At 39.3% G+C, this 16,184-nt stretch overlaps 1 protein-coding gene across 5 annotated transcripts in view; it reads right to left on the bottom strand.

Moving 5' to 3' along the window:
* Positions 1-16,184, bottom strand: part of LOC120481360 (leucine-rich repeat transmembrane neuronal protein 4) — a 433,509-nt gene that overhangs the window by 131,767 nt on the left and 285,558 nt on the right. Inside the window, exon 2 of one of the 5 annotated variants that reach the window (XM_089119872.1) lies at positions 927-1,518. The exons of 3 other annotated variants lie outside the window; for them this stretch is intronic. In XM_089119872.1, coding sequence (XP_088975998.1) covers positions 927-930 — 4 coding nt within the window. In that variant the 5' untranslated portion in view covers positions 931-1,518. Of the gene's footprint in view, positions 1-926; positions 1,600-16,184 lie in introns of those variants that run through there. One more of the 5 variants, XM_039674997.2, reaches the window with a different exon arrangement.

Raw genomic sequence — 16,184 nt, 5'->3', positions numbered from 1 at the left:
TTGAATGAATGACTCTTCCATGCAGGGCGATGACTGGAAAAGGAAGGGGGCGGGGTATTATTTATGATCTGATTATGATTATTTATGATGGGGACAACCATCTGTGCTCTCAATAATTACAGAATGATTTTAAAGGCATCTAATGGGAGGATATTCTTCCTATCCTGAAATCTCAACAGAAAGATAAGGGGCCAGCAACAGTTAAGAGACCACAATAAGGCATATACTCTCAAAGCAACATGAATGACTGCATAAAACCAAACAGTAAATCACTGCTTTCCACTATGACTCTGAAGCATCAATCAAAATCTAGAGGGTTTTTTTCCTTCTCTCTTTCTCCTGAAGGATGCAATAACTGACATCAGACTGCAGATTTTACCTGTTCTTTACTAAATAAATGTAGTTATTTGTATCCCATAAAGTGAATTATTAAATTAAATGAGAAGTCTGATACACAAGAACACATATGGCAGCACACTGAATTATCCATGAGAATATACATATGGGCTTCAGAGAATCCAGTCAGGGCAAAAAAAAAAAAATAAATAAATAAAAAATAAACATCTGATAGAGAGACAGCCTGTTGATCATACAAGCACTACACCCGCGCAAAATGTAATATGTTGCAATAAATGCTGGTCAATGTCTTCACAGGTATGCATGTGAAAGTTGCGTGCTATCAAGGACACACTCAAACATGCTTCATTCATTTGCCTTAAACACATGCACACTCTTATAAAACCCACAGCAAAGCTATTTTCAGAAACGATCTTGTGATGTGAACCGCGGGTTTCTTTTATATACACCTCACATCGTCACAATACTGTCAACTGCGTCCAAAAAGCCAACAGATCACATAAAACCAACCTTACTAAATGTGTGGATTTATCCAATGTGTGGAGTCATGCAAATCAACGGAAACATACCCATCTCTGCGTAAATGTCGCGTTTTTTGCAGGTTTCACAGCCCTTCGATGTGCGATTCCAGGCTCCGCATGGCACCGTCTTCAAACACACTCTGAAAGAAGCACCTGCCCAAAGCTGCGGTGCCCGAGATGTTGGCGAGGTTCGGAAAACTCCAGCAACAGCAGCGTTATTTCAATCCCGCAGTTGCGCCGCTGCGCAACATGTCCAAGTGAAAAACGGAGAAATCGAGCTCTTCCCAGCGTAAGGGACAAACATTGAGGTTTACTTATACGAGAACGTCCAAAAAGACCATTCCCAGCGCGTGCGTGTGCGTATCAGCGATATCCTTCACGTTACAATATCCTCCACTTGATTGGAAAGTTTGGAGAGATTTGCGCAAAAGCGCACCATCGGATGTTCGGTAAGGTGCACAGCTAGGAAGAAAACCTAGCGAGGGATGCAAACATATTTCTTATGTCCTGTATAAAAAAAAAGCGAAAAGAAGAAGCTGTGCGCAGGATGAGTGACGTATTCCTGATGTCTGCTGATCTTACGCGAGCTCAGAGATGGTGCTGTACGCCACATTCAGTTCGCCAATCTTTCTCCGAACATCTGTCAAAAACAGAAGCAGCTTTTTAAGAGGAGTGTGTGAGTGTGATTGCTCTCAACACTGGTGCAGTCATTGCTTAACCTTCTTTTGCAAGTGTTATGCATCGGATTGCCCTCTTCTGGTGGGAAAAGGAGACATGCGTCGCCCATTCAGAGCATTTTCCGCAAGAAAAAAAAGTGAGGCTAAGTATTCTTGAGCGCGTCTTTGACATCACGATATATATAGCTTGGCTAGTGTGGCTTATACACATTACATTATACTTGCATACTTAATGTTGTATATCATGTAAAACGGTGATAAAGCAGTTCTGACATTATATTGGAACATTATATATTTTGGATAGAATTTGCACAAATAATAATAATAAAAAAAAACATCCATTTGAATTGATAACAAAAAAAGGTGAAAAGTTCCTTAAAACAAGTTTGTTAGATTTCAAATTAGATGTAACGTTCAGAATAAAGAGAAGTGGATCATGTCTTTAGTTATAGGTGATGAATGTCAACATATAATCAAATGATTATGCTGACGCCACTTGCTTTGATATTTCATTACCCACTGCAAATTACAGTCCTCCATTTTTAAGATTGATTTACTTGTCCATTTTTATTTGTGGTCACTGTAGAGCATGAACAAGGGTGCATCCATCTGGAAGGACAAAAACTATTGCCAAGCAACACTGAGACTTTTATCCATTGTGACATCAGCAATTGCAAACGAGAGAAAGAGGTCTGTTTTCAAAACAACTGCCCATCTGTAATATATCTGAAAATCATTTGATATGAAACACTTGAAGCAAATAACAAAAATAAGAATAAAATTACATTTAAAAAAATATATATTTTTTTTTTATCTATCAACCAGTGATAGACATTTGCCTTAGGTTAAAAGGCTCACATGTACACAGCACAATCGCACACATCACAAAACACAACTTAATCCAAAGAAAGATACCTCACAGATATGTAAATAAATAGGTTTAAATACAATACACTAATAAAACTCAGTGTCTTATTTAAAAATAGAAATTGCAGCAGTAATAATAGAGTTTCCTTGTAAAGCGGCAGCCTGATGGCAGTAACTGAAGCGAGCGGGACAGAGGATGAGAGGAGTCAGTATTGATGGAGAATGCTTTCCTCTTTACTGCACACTTACAGACATCTAAAAGTTGAATCAGTGGGGCCTCAATAAAGTTAGATGCCTGTTTAATTACTCTGGATTTTTTTTTCTTGTTTACAGCAGAAGGAAAATTAAACCAGAATGCGCAATATTAAAGGTCATAACTGAGTCAACAAGAGGATGATACACCTGCTGTCAAGATATTCTGTCTTACATTAAAACGCTTCAACCTTCTCAAAAGAAATAAGCATTGTTTAGCCTTCTTGTAGATGCACTCTAAAAAATGCTGGGTTGTTTTAACCCAACTTTGGGTCCAATATGGACTAACCCAGCCGTTGGGTTAAATTTTTACATTCCATTTTTAACCCAACATTTCGGGTTTTTCCATATTTGACCCAAAATTGGGTTAAAACAACCCAGCATTTTTTAGAGTGTGGTATTCACATGCTGAGTAAATGATGCCTATCAATGCCCAAATATGTGAAGGTCTCAACTTGTTCCACTACCTTGCCGCCCACACTCTAAAAAATGCTGGGTTGTTTTAACCCAATTTTGGGTCAAATATGGACAAACCCTAAATGTTGGGTTAAAAATGTAATGTAAAAAATTAACCCAACGGCTGGGTTAGTCCATATTTGACCCAAAGTTGGGTTAAAATAACCCAGCATTTTTTAGAGTGCACCCACCCAACCCCTTCGTCTTACTATTAAACTCAAGAAAACTTTCACTCAAAAAAAATATTGGGTTGTTTTAAGCAAATTTTGGGTCAAATATGGACAAACCCAGCCATTGGGTTACATTTTTTAATAACATTTTTTAACCCAATGTTTCCATATTTGACCCAAAATTGGGTTAAAACAACCCAACATTTCCTTTGGACCATAAATTAACATATTGTCTATATGTGACCAGGGGTTGCTCATCTGTTATGCACCCCACCAAAGCCATGTCATCAGCATATTTCAAAAGTGACTAAAGGAGTAGTTCAAAAAAAAAAAAAAAACCTTTTGCTGATAATTTACTCACCCCCATGTCATCCAAGATATCCATGTCTTTCTTTCTTCAGTCGAAAAGAAATTAAGGTTTTTGATGAAAACATTCCAGGATTTTCTCCATATAATGGACTTCATTGGGAACCAAACGGTTCAAGGTCCAAATGAGAGTTTCAGTGCAGCTTTAAAGGGGTTTAAACGACACCAGACGATGAATAAGGGTCTTATCGAGCGAAACGATCGCTCGTTTAAAAAATAAATAAAAAAGTTTAAGTTTCATAAGCACAAATGCTCGCCTTGCTCTCTTCTGTGATGAGTGTTCGTGACTCTCCTGTCCAAACTCGTTCATCAAAATGAACAAATCTTTTTTTGAGTCATGACTCAAAGGGTCCTAGATAAGACCCTTATTCATCGTCTGGTGTCGTAGCCCTGATAAGGAACACGCAGCCCTGAGGAACCCCCGTATTATATTTACAATGGTATGCATTCTGACATGTTGGGGTCTATCTTTTTAAAAGTCATTAATCTATAGAACAAGAGTTGAGTTAACTTACAAGTCTCTGAAGGCAATTCAGTAATAGACAAATGTTCACTATGTTGAAAGCAGATGTAAAATCCATAAATAAAATCCTAACAAATGAGTTCGGAAGGTCCAGGTGTCCAGTCACTGTATTCAAGAGAGTTACAGTAAGCTGGCATCCTCAACTCCCCGTTTTGGCGTATAGGACACTCGGCTCCATTGGTGGTAAGCTCTCCCGCCGTGCACTTGCAAAGGATCGAGGTCTAACATTTGTCATCTCCTTGACATGTTTTTTTTAGGAACAGGAATAATGGTCATCTCCGGTACATACGCTGTGTTCAGTGACAGAAGAGCTAAGTCACCATCCCACATACAGTAGTTGGGCCGAGCTCTCTTTCAACATGTGGCCACTCAAGTCCATCTGAACCAGGAGCTTTCATTGGCTGTAATTGGGAAAGGATGGAAACAACCCTTTCTCATCCACACTGATTGGTGTTGATATCAATCTGTTCCCGGTCATTCCCGGGATTAGTCCAATTAAACCTGGCGTAGAAAGGGTTTAGCTTCTCTTCAAAGGTCTGCACTATATGAACTCGAGTTGAAGCTTTGGTTTTTCCCATCATCATAAGATTCTGCCATGTTGCTTTTGTATTTCCTCCAATAAACCTCTCCTCCATCTTGTCTTCATAGCGAAGCTTAGCCAGCCTAGTTTTGTCTCTCAGTTCTTTTTTCAGTTCATTAAATATACTTTTATCACCCTCCTTTTTCAGGTTGATCCAATGTTTTCTTACACTCTAAAAAATGCTGGGTTGTTTCAACCCAAATTTGGGTCAAATATGGACAAACCCAAATGTTGGGTTAAAAATGCAATTAAAAAAAAATTACAGTTGAAAATGAAAGTTGAAGTTGGGTTAAAATGTGAAATTATGTTTTTAACCCAACATTTGGGTTTGTCCACATTGGGTTCAAACAACCCAGCATTGTTTAGAGTGTAATCAAATGCAAGCAAGCTAAGCATTGGAAAAAATCCTCTTTAAAGGATTAAGCGGTTTACATAAACACTTCATTTCAGTTTGTAAGCCATTTTAACAAACATCATACTCAAGCAGTTCAAGATAATATGACCTCCTAATGTCATTCTGCGTCAGGGTCAACACAATAATTTCCAAAGTGGCTGTTTGTGTCCTCCCCGTACGGTCCATCTAATTAGAGATAATGGACACTCGAGCTCATATCTGTAATATTCTGCATTTGGCTCCAGAAAATACAGCTGGGAAGCACCAATCTTGCCAAATCCGCTTCTCAGCAACAGGCTGGATTGTGAGGGACTCTGTCCATCGCTTTTGAAGATACAGATGATCAAGGACAATAAGGCAACAGCCGGTTCAGGCCTCTGTGGAATAGGCTGTTTGTGTTGTACGTGTGTTGTTTGTGTCGTTCAGACTCACAGAAGGCCGATCTCTGTTGTGATGATGAGCTCTGGACACACACTGCAGTGATGCATGGGAAACAAATTGCCAATTTTCATGGGTGGTGAGCACAATAAGAAGGGTTTGAGCAAACAAGAAGGGGATTTACAGCATTCAGAGATACATTAGACTAAATAATCCAACCCGATCTCACGGGAATTCGTACGAATTTTACGAGGTGGCTAATTCGTAACAATTTGTACGACCTCACTCGTATGAATTAGTACGATTTAGCTAAATCGTACATATTTTACGAATTAGCCAATTCGTATGACCTACCCCTGACCCCGCCCCTAAACATAACCGTCACGTGGGTTTAGACAAATCGTACAAATTTGTACGAGTGAGGTCGTATGAATTAGTACGAATTAGCCACTTTTGAATCACTCGTACGAATTCGTACGAATTGGTCGTGAGATAGGGTAGAATAATCTCAATAAATAAAATTACAAACTAAAAATAAGAAGTACTTAAATTGCATATCTTTCCTGATGGCAATGCCAAGGTCATGGGTCAGATTCATAAATTGCTCAAAGGGAATGCATAAATTGTAAAAAAAAAAAAAAGTGTAGCTTGAATGCAATAGAAGTATATTTGGATACAAACGCATGCCAAATCATGTTCAAATTCTGTCTTGTAAAAAGCCATACAATATATTCTTCATGTTTGAATGCAATAGTTTGACTATAAAAGTGTTACAGCTTACAATATATTTTTTTTGCCAAAATGCACAAATTTAAACCTCTGATAAGATAAGACTTAACTACATATATATATATATATATATACATATATATATATATATATATATATATATATATATATATAGTTTAAAAGTTTTAATTCAAAAGTTTAAATTTGTGCATTTTGGAAAAAATATATTGTTAGCTGTAACATTTTTAGTCAAACTATTACATTCAAACATGAAGAATATATTGTATGGCTTTTTACAAGACAGAATTTGAACATTATAAAAGTGTAGATTATTTACAGAACTATAATGTGAATTATAATGAAGCTGCCATATACTAATCTGTCTGTTTCCCAGAGTGATATATGTATTTGAATAGATATACCAACTACCTCAATTGCATTTATGCTTCTTCAAGCATTGCACATCCTGATAATTGGATCTGCCTTTATTCAGCCGAATAAAATAATCGACATTGCGAAAAAATAGTCTAAGGTGCAAATAAGGCTTCTTAGTTTTGTATCTTGCAGACTGTTTATCTGGAAATGATGAAAAAATAGTGTGTCCAAATTGCATGTAAAAAAGAATTTTTCAAGTCAGTCCTCAGAACTTAAATGGAAAATTGAAATGACGACCACTAATGATCACACTATTTTCCTGAACGGACAGACTTTTTTTTTATTACGAATTCATATCAGATTTATGATTATACCTTTGCACCGACTAATTCAGCTGCGGTATTCAGCCATCAGTGTGACACGTCCATTTTGTGAGCAGCATGAAAAATCCTCCAAGGTTACAACAGAAAATGGAATTTGCTCAATGGCATCGCACACCAATTAACCTTATTGTACTAATAAGGATGTTGCTTGAGCTGCATCACCGGCCACCCATAAAGCCAGTGTAGGAAAGCTACCAGTCATTAAGAAAGGTGTTAAAAAGGCCAGTGGACTTTTAAGTTAGAAAAGAGAGGGGAAAAAAAGCACTGAAAGGTTAGGTTGAAAAAAAAAAAAGAGTTTATATCTGCCATGCTCAGATTTCATGAAAGCCAGTCATCCATTTCTTTTTTAATCTCAAATAATGTTAGCATTCTTGGATGAAAAGTTTAAAGGGAAAGTTCACCCAAAAATAAAAACTCTCATTTTTTTTTTTTACCCACACTCATGCCGGTCCTGATTCCTTTCTTTCTTTGAAGACTTTTAGGAAAATAATCCATCTCTGTGAGTCCATATAATGCCATTGAATGGCTGCTGCTCGGTTGGCGCTTGAACAACCACACTGTGCGATATAAATCATTGCTTCCAGTCTATCGTCTTATGAGTGTATGACAATAGATTGGAATATTGCATGTCAAAGATTGTAGAAAATGAAGTTCTGTCACATTGAAAGAGGGATACATTTCAATCTGGTTTTAGGGTGGCTCACAAAACAGAGTCTGAACTTTTAAGAGTTGTACATAAGCAGCCATAGCCAAGACTGGTTGCCTACTGAAGCTAAGAAGGGCTGAGCCTGGTTATTAGTAGTTGGATGGGAAACCGTCTGGGAAAACCAGAATGCTTCTGGAAGAGGTGTTAGTAAGGCCAGCAGGGGGTGCTCACCCTGTGGTCTGTTGGGTCCTAACGCCCCAGTATAGTGATGGGGACACTATACTGTTAAAAAATCCCAGGATGTCTTTCGAAAGAGTAGGGGTGTATCCCCAGGCCACATGGCCAAATTGGCCCAGTGGCCTCCCAATCAACAATCATATATATATAAACCAATTGTCTTCATCACTCTGTCTCCTCTCCACCAGTAAGCTGGTGTGTGGTGAGCGTTCTGGCGCACTATGGCTGCCGTCGCATCATCCAAGTGGATGCTGCACATTGGTGGAGGTTGAGGAGATCCCCCCTTCTATGTAAAGCGCTATATAAATGTAATGAATTATGATCTTCGTATTATCAGAGATACAGGTAATTCGGCAGCCCTGGTTTTATTGGACTTGAGAATTTTATACAACAGACCATGTGATTCTCATTAATATTATGAGGTTGGGATCCATCTCTCTATTCCTAATACAACCTTTCCAAGTCATAAGGCTGGAGCCTATCCCAGTTTATTAGGACAGAGGCAGGGGAAAACACTCTGAATAGATGGCCAGTCCATCACAGAGAGTTTTTAAAGTGATTCAATCAGGATCTCACGAACAGATCAGGGAAGTTTGGTGATTTTGTTTCATTTTCCCATGGGGTACCCCAGGGTTCTGTTATGGGACCTATTTTATGTTAAAGTCAGCCAAAAACGTATAGTAAACTGTATTAGACTTCTGTAATTTTAAACATTCAGCGACGGAACAATTAAATTCTCACAATTAGCAGACGGACGGGAGGAATAAAAGAAAACAGATTACAAGGTTGTGTTGAAAGGTCCGTAAGGTCATTGGTATTGGCGAATCCAACAGAAAATTCATTCTGAGCAAACAAAATATTGCTATTTCTGTCCAGGTGTGTTATCTGTGTTTGTATATGCCTGACAAGTAAATGCCAAAATAAGGTTCTGCAGAGCAGGCACCGGATCCGCCATGGCAGCCATTTAACGCTCCCTCCCTTTCCCACCAGCTGTCAGTAGGAGCCACGCGCTCCGACTCCCTCAGTCGTGAAGATACATTCAGAATAAGCGAAGTGTTTGCGCGAGGTTAAAATGAGCGCGCTCGGCTGTCAGAGTGCAGGGCTCCGTGTGGGAGTTCTGGTTGAGATGCTTTGCTTTACTTTATTCCTCTCCACCGGGGCCCAAAACGGCCCTTCCTCCTGCTGTCATTCTGCGTCCGATGGCTCTGCCCGGGGGGCTTGACATCTCACAAACATAAACAAGGAAAGGATGGCACTGATAATCAACAGAAAGCAAAGAGGAGGAATACAACCAATGTACACTGTACATCGACATACTCGACAAGCGTGGGTTTCTTCAACTACAGGCACATTTGCATTTATGCTATTGGCAGACACGTTTTTATTACTTAATGCATATTAGTTCATGCATGATTTTTATTCAAACTAACAGATTTGATGTTATATGGTCACATTAGCCTTAGAAACATTTTGCCATGCCTTAAACAAAGAGGTTTGCTACTTGCCTCTAATAAATTCCTCTTTTTTTTTCTCTAAAAGTTCATGCACTTGCACTTGTATAACAATGCCAGTGAAGAACTTGATGTGTTGATATTAAAGGATTAGTTCACTTTTGAAAAAACTTTTGCTGATAATTTACTCACCCCCATGTCATCCAAGATGTCCATGTCTTTCTTTCCTCAGTCGAAAAGAAATTAAGGTTTTTGATGAAAACATTCCAGGATTTTTCTCCTTATAATGGACTTCAATGGGAACCAGGTCCAACCGAGGTCCAAACGACAGTTAATAACAGTTTCAGATGCAGCTTCAAATGTCTTTAAACGACACCAAACGATGAATAAGGGTCTTATCATGCGAAACGATCGGTTATTTCAAAGCTTATTCCAAAAATGTAACTTTTCTAAGAACAAATGCTAGCCTTGTAATATATTGTGAGGCGCGTTTGTAACGTCACGTAATACGTAATTACGTTCAAAATGTCACGGGCGACGTAGCCGGAAGTACAGAATCAAAATCGTCCGACATCGTTGTTTTACCTTTTAATTCCTTTTTTGTAAACGGCGTTTGAGTTAGTTTTCACGTTCAACCTATGCGTTCAACTTGTAAACACTGACTCTGTACTTCTGGCTACGTCGCCCGTGACCTTTTGAACGTAATTACGTATTACGTGACGTTACAAACGCGCCTCACAGAATGGAGAAAGGCTAGCATTTGTCCTTAGAAAAGTTACATTTTTGGAATAAGCTTTGAAATAACCGATCGTTTCGCATGATAAGACCCTTATTCATCGTCTGGTGTCGTTTAAAGACATTTGAAGCTGCATCTGAAACTGTTATTAACTGTCGTTTGGACCTCGGTTGGACATGGTTCCCATGGAAGTCCATTATAAGGAGAAAAATCCTGGAATGTTTTCATCAAAAACCTTAATTTCTTTTCGACTGAAGAAAGAAAGACATGGACATCTTGGATGACATGGGGGTGAGTAAATTATCAGCAAAAGTTTTTTCAAAAGTGAACTAATCCTTTAACTTGATTTGAAGAAATATTAGACATGCAAGAGTGATAAGATTGAAGAAAACTGAAGGTAAAATCATAGTATTGTTGTGCATCATTTCCAATTGTACAATTATGCAAAAGTTTGAAATTATGATTTCATTGTTTTTATATAGAATCAGTGAATGGAGGAATGAATGAGGGATTTATATACGGTATCTACGGTACACCCAAAGCGCTTTACAATCACATCAGGGGATTTCTCCTCATACACCACCATTAGGATTAAATACAACAACACTTTATTTTGACGGCCCACTTTAGACACTACTTCTACTAACTATACTGTAGGTAACTTTCCAAAAACATGTCAGATAGCAGTCATTAGAGTATTAGTATGACTGATTAATATCTGCTAACACTTAATGTGCTTCTGATATTATTGTTTGGACGATTTTATTGGACATTTCTAATAACGTACAAATTTGACTTTTGAATTAGTAAAAGTCTCTACAGTCTGAATCTCTGGATCAATATAACACATGTGACTGTTTATTAAAAACAGTAAAATATCATATTTAATTGTTGGCTCATAACATAATATCCATGAACTAACCCGTCACCACATTAAAATCAGCACGTCTGCGCACACCCACCTCACTCCGCTGTACTTTTTAAAACAAAGTGACGCCCATGGTTTCCGGCCTTCTGCTTTGCACAGGAAGCTGTCACTGGCCAGGGCTAATGGAGCGAGAGGACTGAGACGGCTCACACAGGCTCGACACAGACCGGTGTGTGGGCTCACTACCGCATTATAGAGAAGCAGAGCTAGAGAAACAGGTGCACTGCGCTCGAGCTCCAATGTGGCTCGTGTTCTAATTATGGAATATTATAGCTGTAAGCAAAAGCTGTGAAATATAGTTTTCTATAAAGGTGAGATGTTTTTCGGAGCGCCAATTGCAATTACAGTGACTCCAGCCACACAGTAAATAAAAACATTCACACTCCAAACAAATGTTTAGTGAACTAATAGCCTACTGCACAATATAAAAAAAAAAAATTAAAGCTGCAAGCAGCGATGGGCGGGCCCTTGCACCTGTAGCGCGTTCAAAATGGCGGACTTCCTGTCGAGTTAAGGTTATAGGTTCTTGAGGCTTTTTTGTGCGTCTTGATATGATACACATCCCTACCAAATTTCGTGCATGTAGGTTGAACGTGGACGAGGGGCTAATTTTTTCCAATTTCCTAGGTGGCGCTAGAGAGCCATTTTGCCACGCCCATCCACGAAACCCACAAAATACGAAATGTTTCACCAGTCCTGACACGCGCGCCAAATTTGGTGAGTTTTTGAGCATGTTGCGGCAGCGAAAATGGCGCTTACTTTGCAGAAAAAAAAAAAAAAAAGGAAAAAAATAAATAATCCCAACTGTTTCAATAGGGCCTCGCACAGTTAGTGCTCGGGCCCTAAAAAATGAGAATGAGTTTGATCATCTTTCCACCATATTCAGCATGTGACAATTCTGTTTATACACAAGAGGTGTTCTACATCTTCACACTAGAATTATGTTTCCAATACATTAAATTCAAAGGAGTTGGTGCATCACTAGGGGGTTTGTCATGCAAACAAAAGTTGAGAAAATGGTAGGAACCATTTTAGAAAACCACCATGTGCCCTACTATCAAAACTTTCTCTACAGCGAAGTCTAGTTTCTCCTTGAATTAATCGAAAATAAATGTTCTGAACTAACACATTCATGTTCTATACATCTGTTATAGCTCTTTCATCCTTCAAATGTTGTTATGCACCCGTTCATGCCATAAAATCAATAAATGTGACTGTAAGTTTAAAATACGCCACCAGTGCGCCATGAAGATCAAGATTAATGTTAAGCATGCACGAAACATGTGCCCTCATGAACTCATTGGCTTTGTTGATTTTCCGCATGGCCCCTAAACATTGTGGGATATTTAGTGATTTCTGCATCTTGTGTCTAATCAAACGACCCATCTAGTCTATTGACCTCTGGAGGGCTGCCATCTGCTCAAGGATAATTAGACCCCTCCAATCTATCGCATCCTCTTAGACCCCTTCATTCATTTATCAACTCGAGCCATGACATAACAAATAATTGCATATCAGCTATTACGATTATTGATGTGTTTAAAGGTCTGGGTATTTATTTAGAGCTCCATTTAATTAAGACTTTTAACAAACAAATTAACTGAGCATGTTGGAGAAGTAGTGTTTTAATTGCCACATAACAACGAAAAAAAAAAATAAGTTTTTGCTCCCAAAAGCAAAATGCAAATGTGCTTAAAGAAAAAAAAACATTTGTTTTTCATATAAAATAGATTTAAACATCCATTTAAGACAAGATACACAATACTTGAGAAAGAAAGAAATATATAGATAAAACTACTTTAATTTGTACGGAGCCCCTCTAGTCCCACTTTGGTAAAAAAAATTAATTATAACTATCTTGTGGCCTCAAGATAGTAACTCGTGGCCTCAAGATAGTAACTCGTGGCCTCAAGATAGTAACTCGTGGCCACAAGATACTAACTCGTGGCCTCAAGATAGTAACTCGTGGCCTCAAGATACTAACTTGTGGCCTCAAGATACTAACTGGTGGCCTCAAGATACTAACTCGTGGCCTCAAGATACTAACTCGTGGCCTCAAGATACTAACTCGTGGCCTCAAGATACTAACTCGTGGCCACAAGATAGTAACTCGTGGCCTCAAGATACTAACTCGTGGCCTCAAGATACTAACTCGTGGCCTCAAGATAGTAACTCGTGGCCTCAAGATAGTAACTCGTGGCCTCAAGATAGTAACTCGTGGCCTCAAGATAGTAACTCGTGGCCTCAAGATAGTAACTCGTGGCCTCAAGATACTAACTCGTTGCCACAAGATAGTAACTCGTGGCCTCAAGATAGTAACTCGTGGCCTCAAGATAGTAACTCGTGGCCTCAAGATAGTAACTCGTGGCCTCAAGATAGTAACTCGTGGCCTCAAGATACTAACTCGTGGCCTCAAGATACTAACTCGTGGCCTCAAGATAGTAACTCGTGGCCTCAAGATAGTAACTCGTGGCCTCAAGATAGTAACTCGTGGCCTCAAGATAGTAACTCGTGGCCTCAAGATAGTAACTCGTGGCCTCAAGATAGTAACTCGTGGCCTCAAGATACTAACTAGTGGCCTCAAGATACTAACTCGTGGCCTCAAGATACTAACTCGTGGCCTCAAGATACTAACTCGTGGCCTCAAGATAGTAACTCGTGGCTTCAAGATACTAACTCGTGGCCTCAAGATAGTAACTCGTGGCCTCAAGATAGTAACTCGTGGCCTCAAGATACTAACTCGTGGCCTCAAGATAGTAACTCGTGGCTTCAAGATACTAACTCGTGGCCTCAAGATAGTAACTCGTGGCCTCAAGATAGTAACTCGTGGCCTCAAGATAGTAACTCGTGGCCTCAAGATAGTAACTCGTGGCCTCAAGATAGTAACTCGTGGCCTCAAGATAGTAACTCGTGGCCACAAGATAGTAACTCGTGGCCTCAAGATAGTAACTCGTGGCCTCAAGATAGTAACTCGTGGCCTCAAGATAGTAACTCGTGGCCACAAGATAGTAACTCGTGGCCTCAAGATAGTAACTCGTGGCCTCAAGATAGTAACTCGTGGCCTCAAGATAGTAACTCGTGGCCTCAAGATAGTAACTCGTGGCCTCAAGATAGTAAGATAGTAACTCGTGGCCTCAAGATAGTAACTCGTGGCCTCAAGATACTAACTCGTGGCCTCAAGATAGTAACTCGTGGCTTCAAGATAGTAACTCGTGGCCTCAAGATAGTAACTCGTGGCCTCAAGATACTAACTCGTGGCCTCAAGATAGTAACTCGTGGCCTCAAGATAGTAACTCGTGGCCTCAAGATACTAACTCGTGGCCTCAAGATACTAACTCGTGGCCACGAGATACTGACTCTATCTTGTGGCCACGAGTTACTATCTTAAGGCCACAAGATAGTTATAATAAATTTTTTTTTACCAAAGTAGACTAGAGGGGCTCCGTAAATTTGAGAATCGAGGATAAAAAAATTTGATGGATAATTTGTATAATAAATATGTACAGAATTTGTTAAAAAATGTATTTTTTGTAACCACATTGTAAAATGATGTTCCATGTTTTAAATGTAATAATAGGAAAGCTAAGGAGATAACAAAGATTAAGAAGACGACGGAGACGAAGAAGAAGACAAAGTTGACTAAGAAGACAAAGACGATGAAGAAGAAGATGAAGACAAAGAAGATGAAGAAGGCAAAGTGTATAATGAAGACAAAAATTATGAAATAGAAAAATATAATGAAGATGACGATGATGAAGACGACAACAGTGAAGGAGAAGATGAGGAAGATACACTTTGCCAGTGAAGAAAGAAAAATAAACCTAATATACAATATAGTCTCAGAAAAAAAAAAATATCTTAATATTTTACACAGTTTTGCATTTCAAGCAAACGTATTTTGTAAAACGTGGTTTTATGAAGGGGCTCAGCTATTTTTTTATTTATTTTTGTTACTGAAAAACAAGACCCAAATCTGCTTAAGAAAACACTGATTACGCATGAAATATAAACAGCCTATAAATAAAGCAGCTGCCTAATGAAATCTAGTCATTATGAATTGTCATATATGTCTGAGCATCCCAGTACAAGCGAATCAGTAAAGGAATGAAATCCCTCCATCCCCGCAGCATCCTCAACTGACTCCAGCCCACAGGCAAGCGTCACTGTAGCAGGATAATGCTGTGTTTCTGTGCCCTCTGTGATTTCAGTGTTGTTCTAGCATGCGGGAACATCACATCCTTGATTACTGCCAGAGACAGTTTCTACGGGGACTATCAATCTCCCTGGCAACAGCACTAATGTGAGTATGCTTCTATGTCGCTCCTTGAGCATTGCTTTCGCCGCACACACCTCCTACAGCGGCAACACTCCCCTGACATATCACGGCTTTCCTGCGCTATCCGTAAAACTCAAGAAAAACAATGCATGGTAAATAAAGACAAAAGAAGAGATATGGATAATTCACTGGAACATAACGTATTGTTTTGATTGCTTGTCAAACAGAAAAAGTGCTCTTTAAGTTTACCCACACACCCTGTACTGATGGGAGCATAAAAAGTTGCACTCAAATATATGGTATTGCCAACTAGGGATTGTGCATTACGGCCCAATACAAAGAACATGGCGCAAGTCTTTGTCGTCAATTAAGATGGTTACTGTGGTGGTGCATTTCCTTGCCCTGAAAGCAGGTTTATAACCCCGCTGAAGGGTGACGAGGGACGGTCTTAGCACAAAGAAGTGGTAATGTATGTAGATTTGGAGGTAGGGGCCATTCTTCATTGATGCAGTGTTCAGATGGGGCACACCTGCTCACATCAACCTAAATTATCGGCTTTGCTCTGTAGACTCATGCTAATTACACCCCGGTGATACATCAATGTGGATTGATTTAGCTTTGCTCCATAGAGCACAAAAAGCCCTTTTAATCATTTCCCCATCTACCCCAATCGGAGGGCCGCAGTCTTCTACAAGGCCACAGGAATGAGGTACAGTGCTCCCAGAGTAATTACACGGAGACTCCGAGACTGATTAGACGCGCCCCAAAAGCACTCGCTGTGTTTTCTGCTGTCGTGGTTAAGGGTTTGTTATGAAAAGCTTTCATGGGGACAGAATTAAAACTGACCTTTTAGAGGAGCAACTCCGATGAGTGTCATTTTCC

The sequence above is a fragment of the Pimephales promelas genome, chromosome 14 (genome assembly GCF_988280905.1).
Source record: "Pimephales promelas chromosome 14, fPimPro1.hap1.1, whole genome shotgun sequence".
Lineage (NCBI taxonomy): Eukaryota > Metazoa > Chordata > Actinopteri > Cypriniformes > Leuciscidae > Pimephales > Pimephales promelas.
This window is presented reverse-complemented; position numbering and strand designations above follow the sequence as displayed.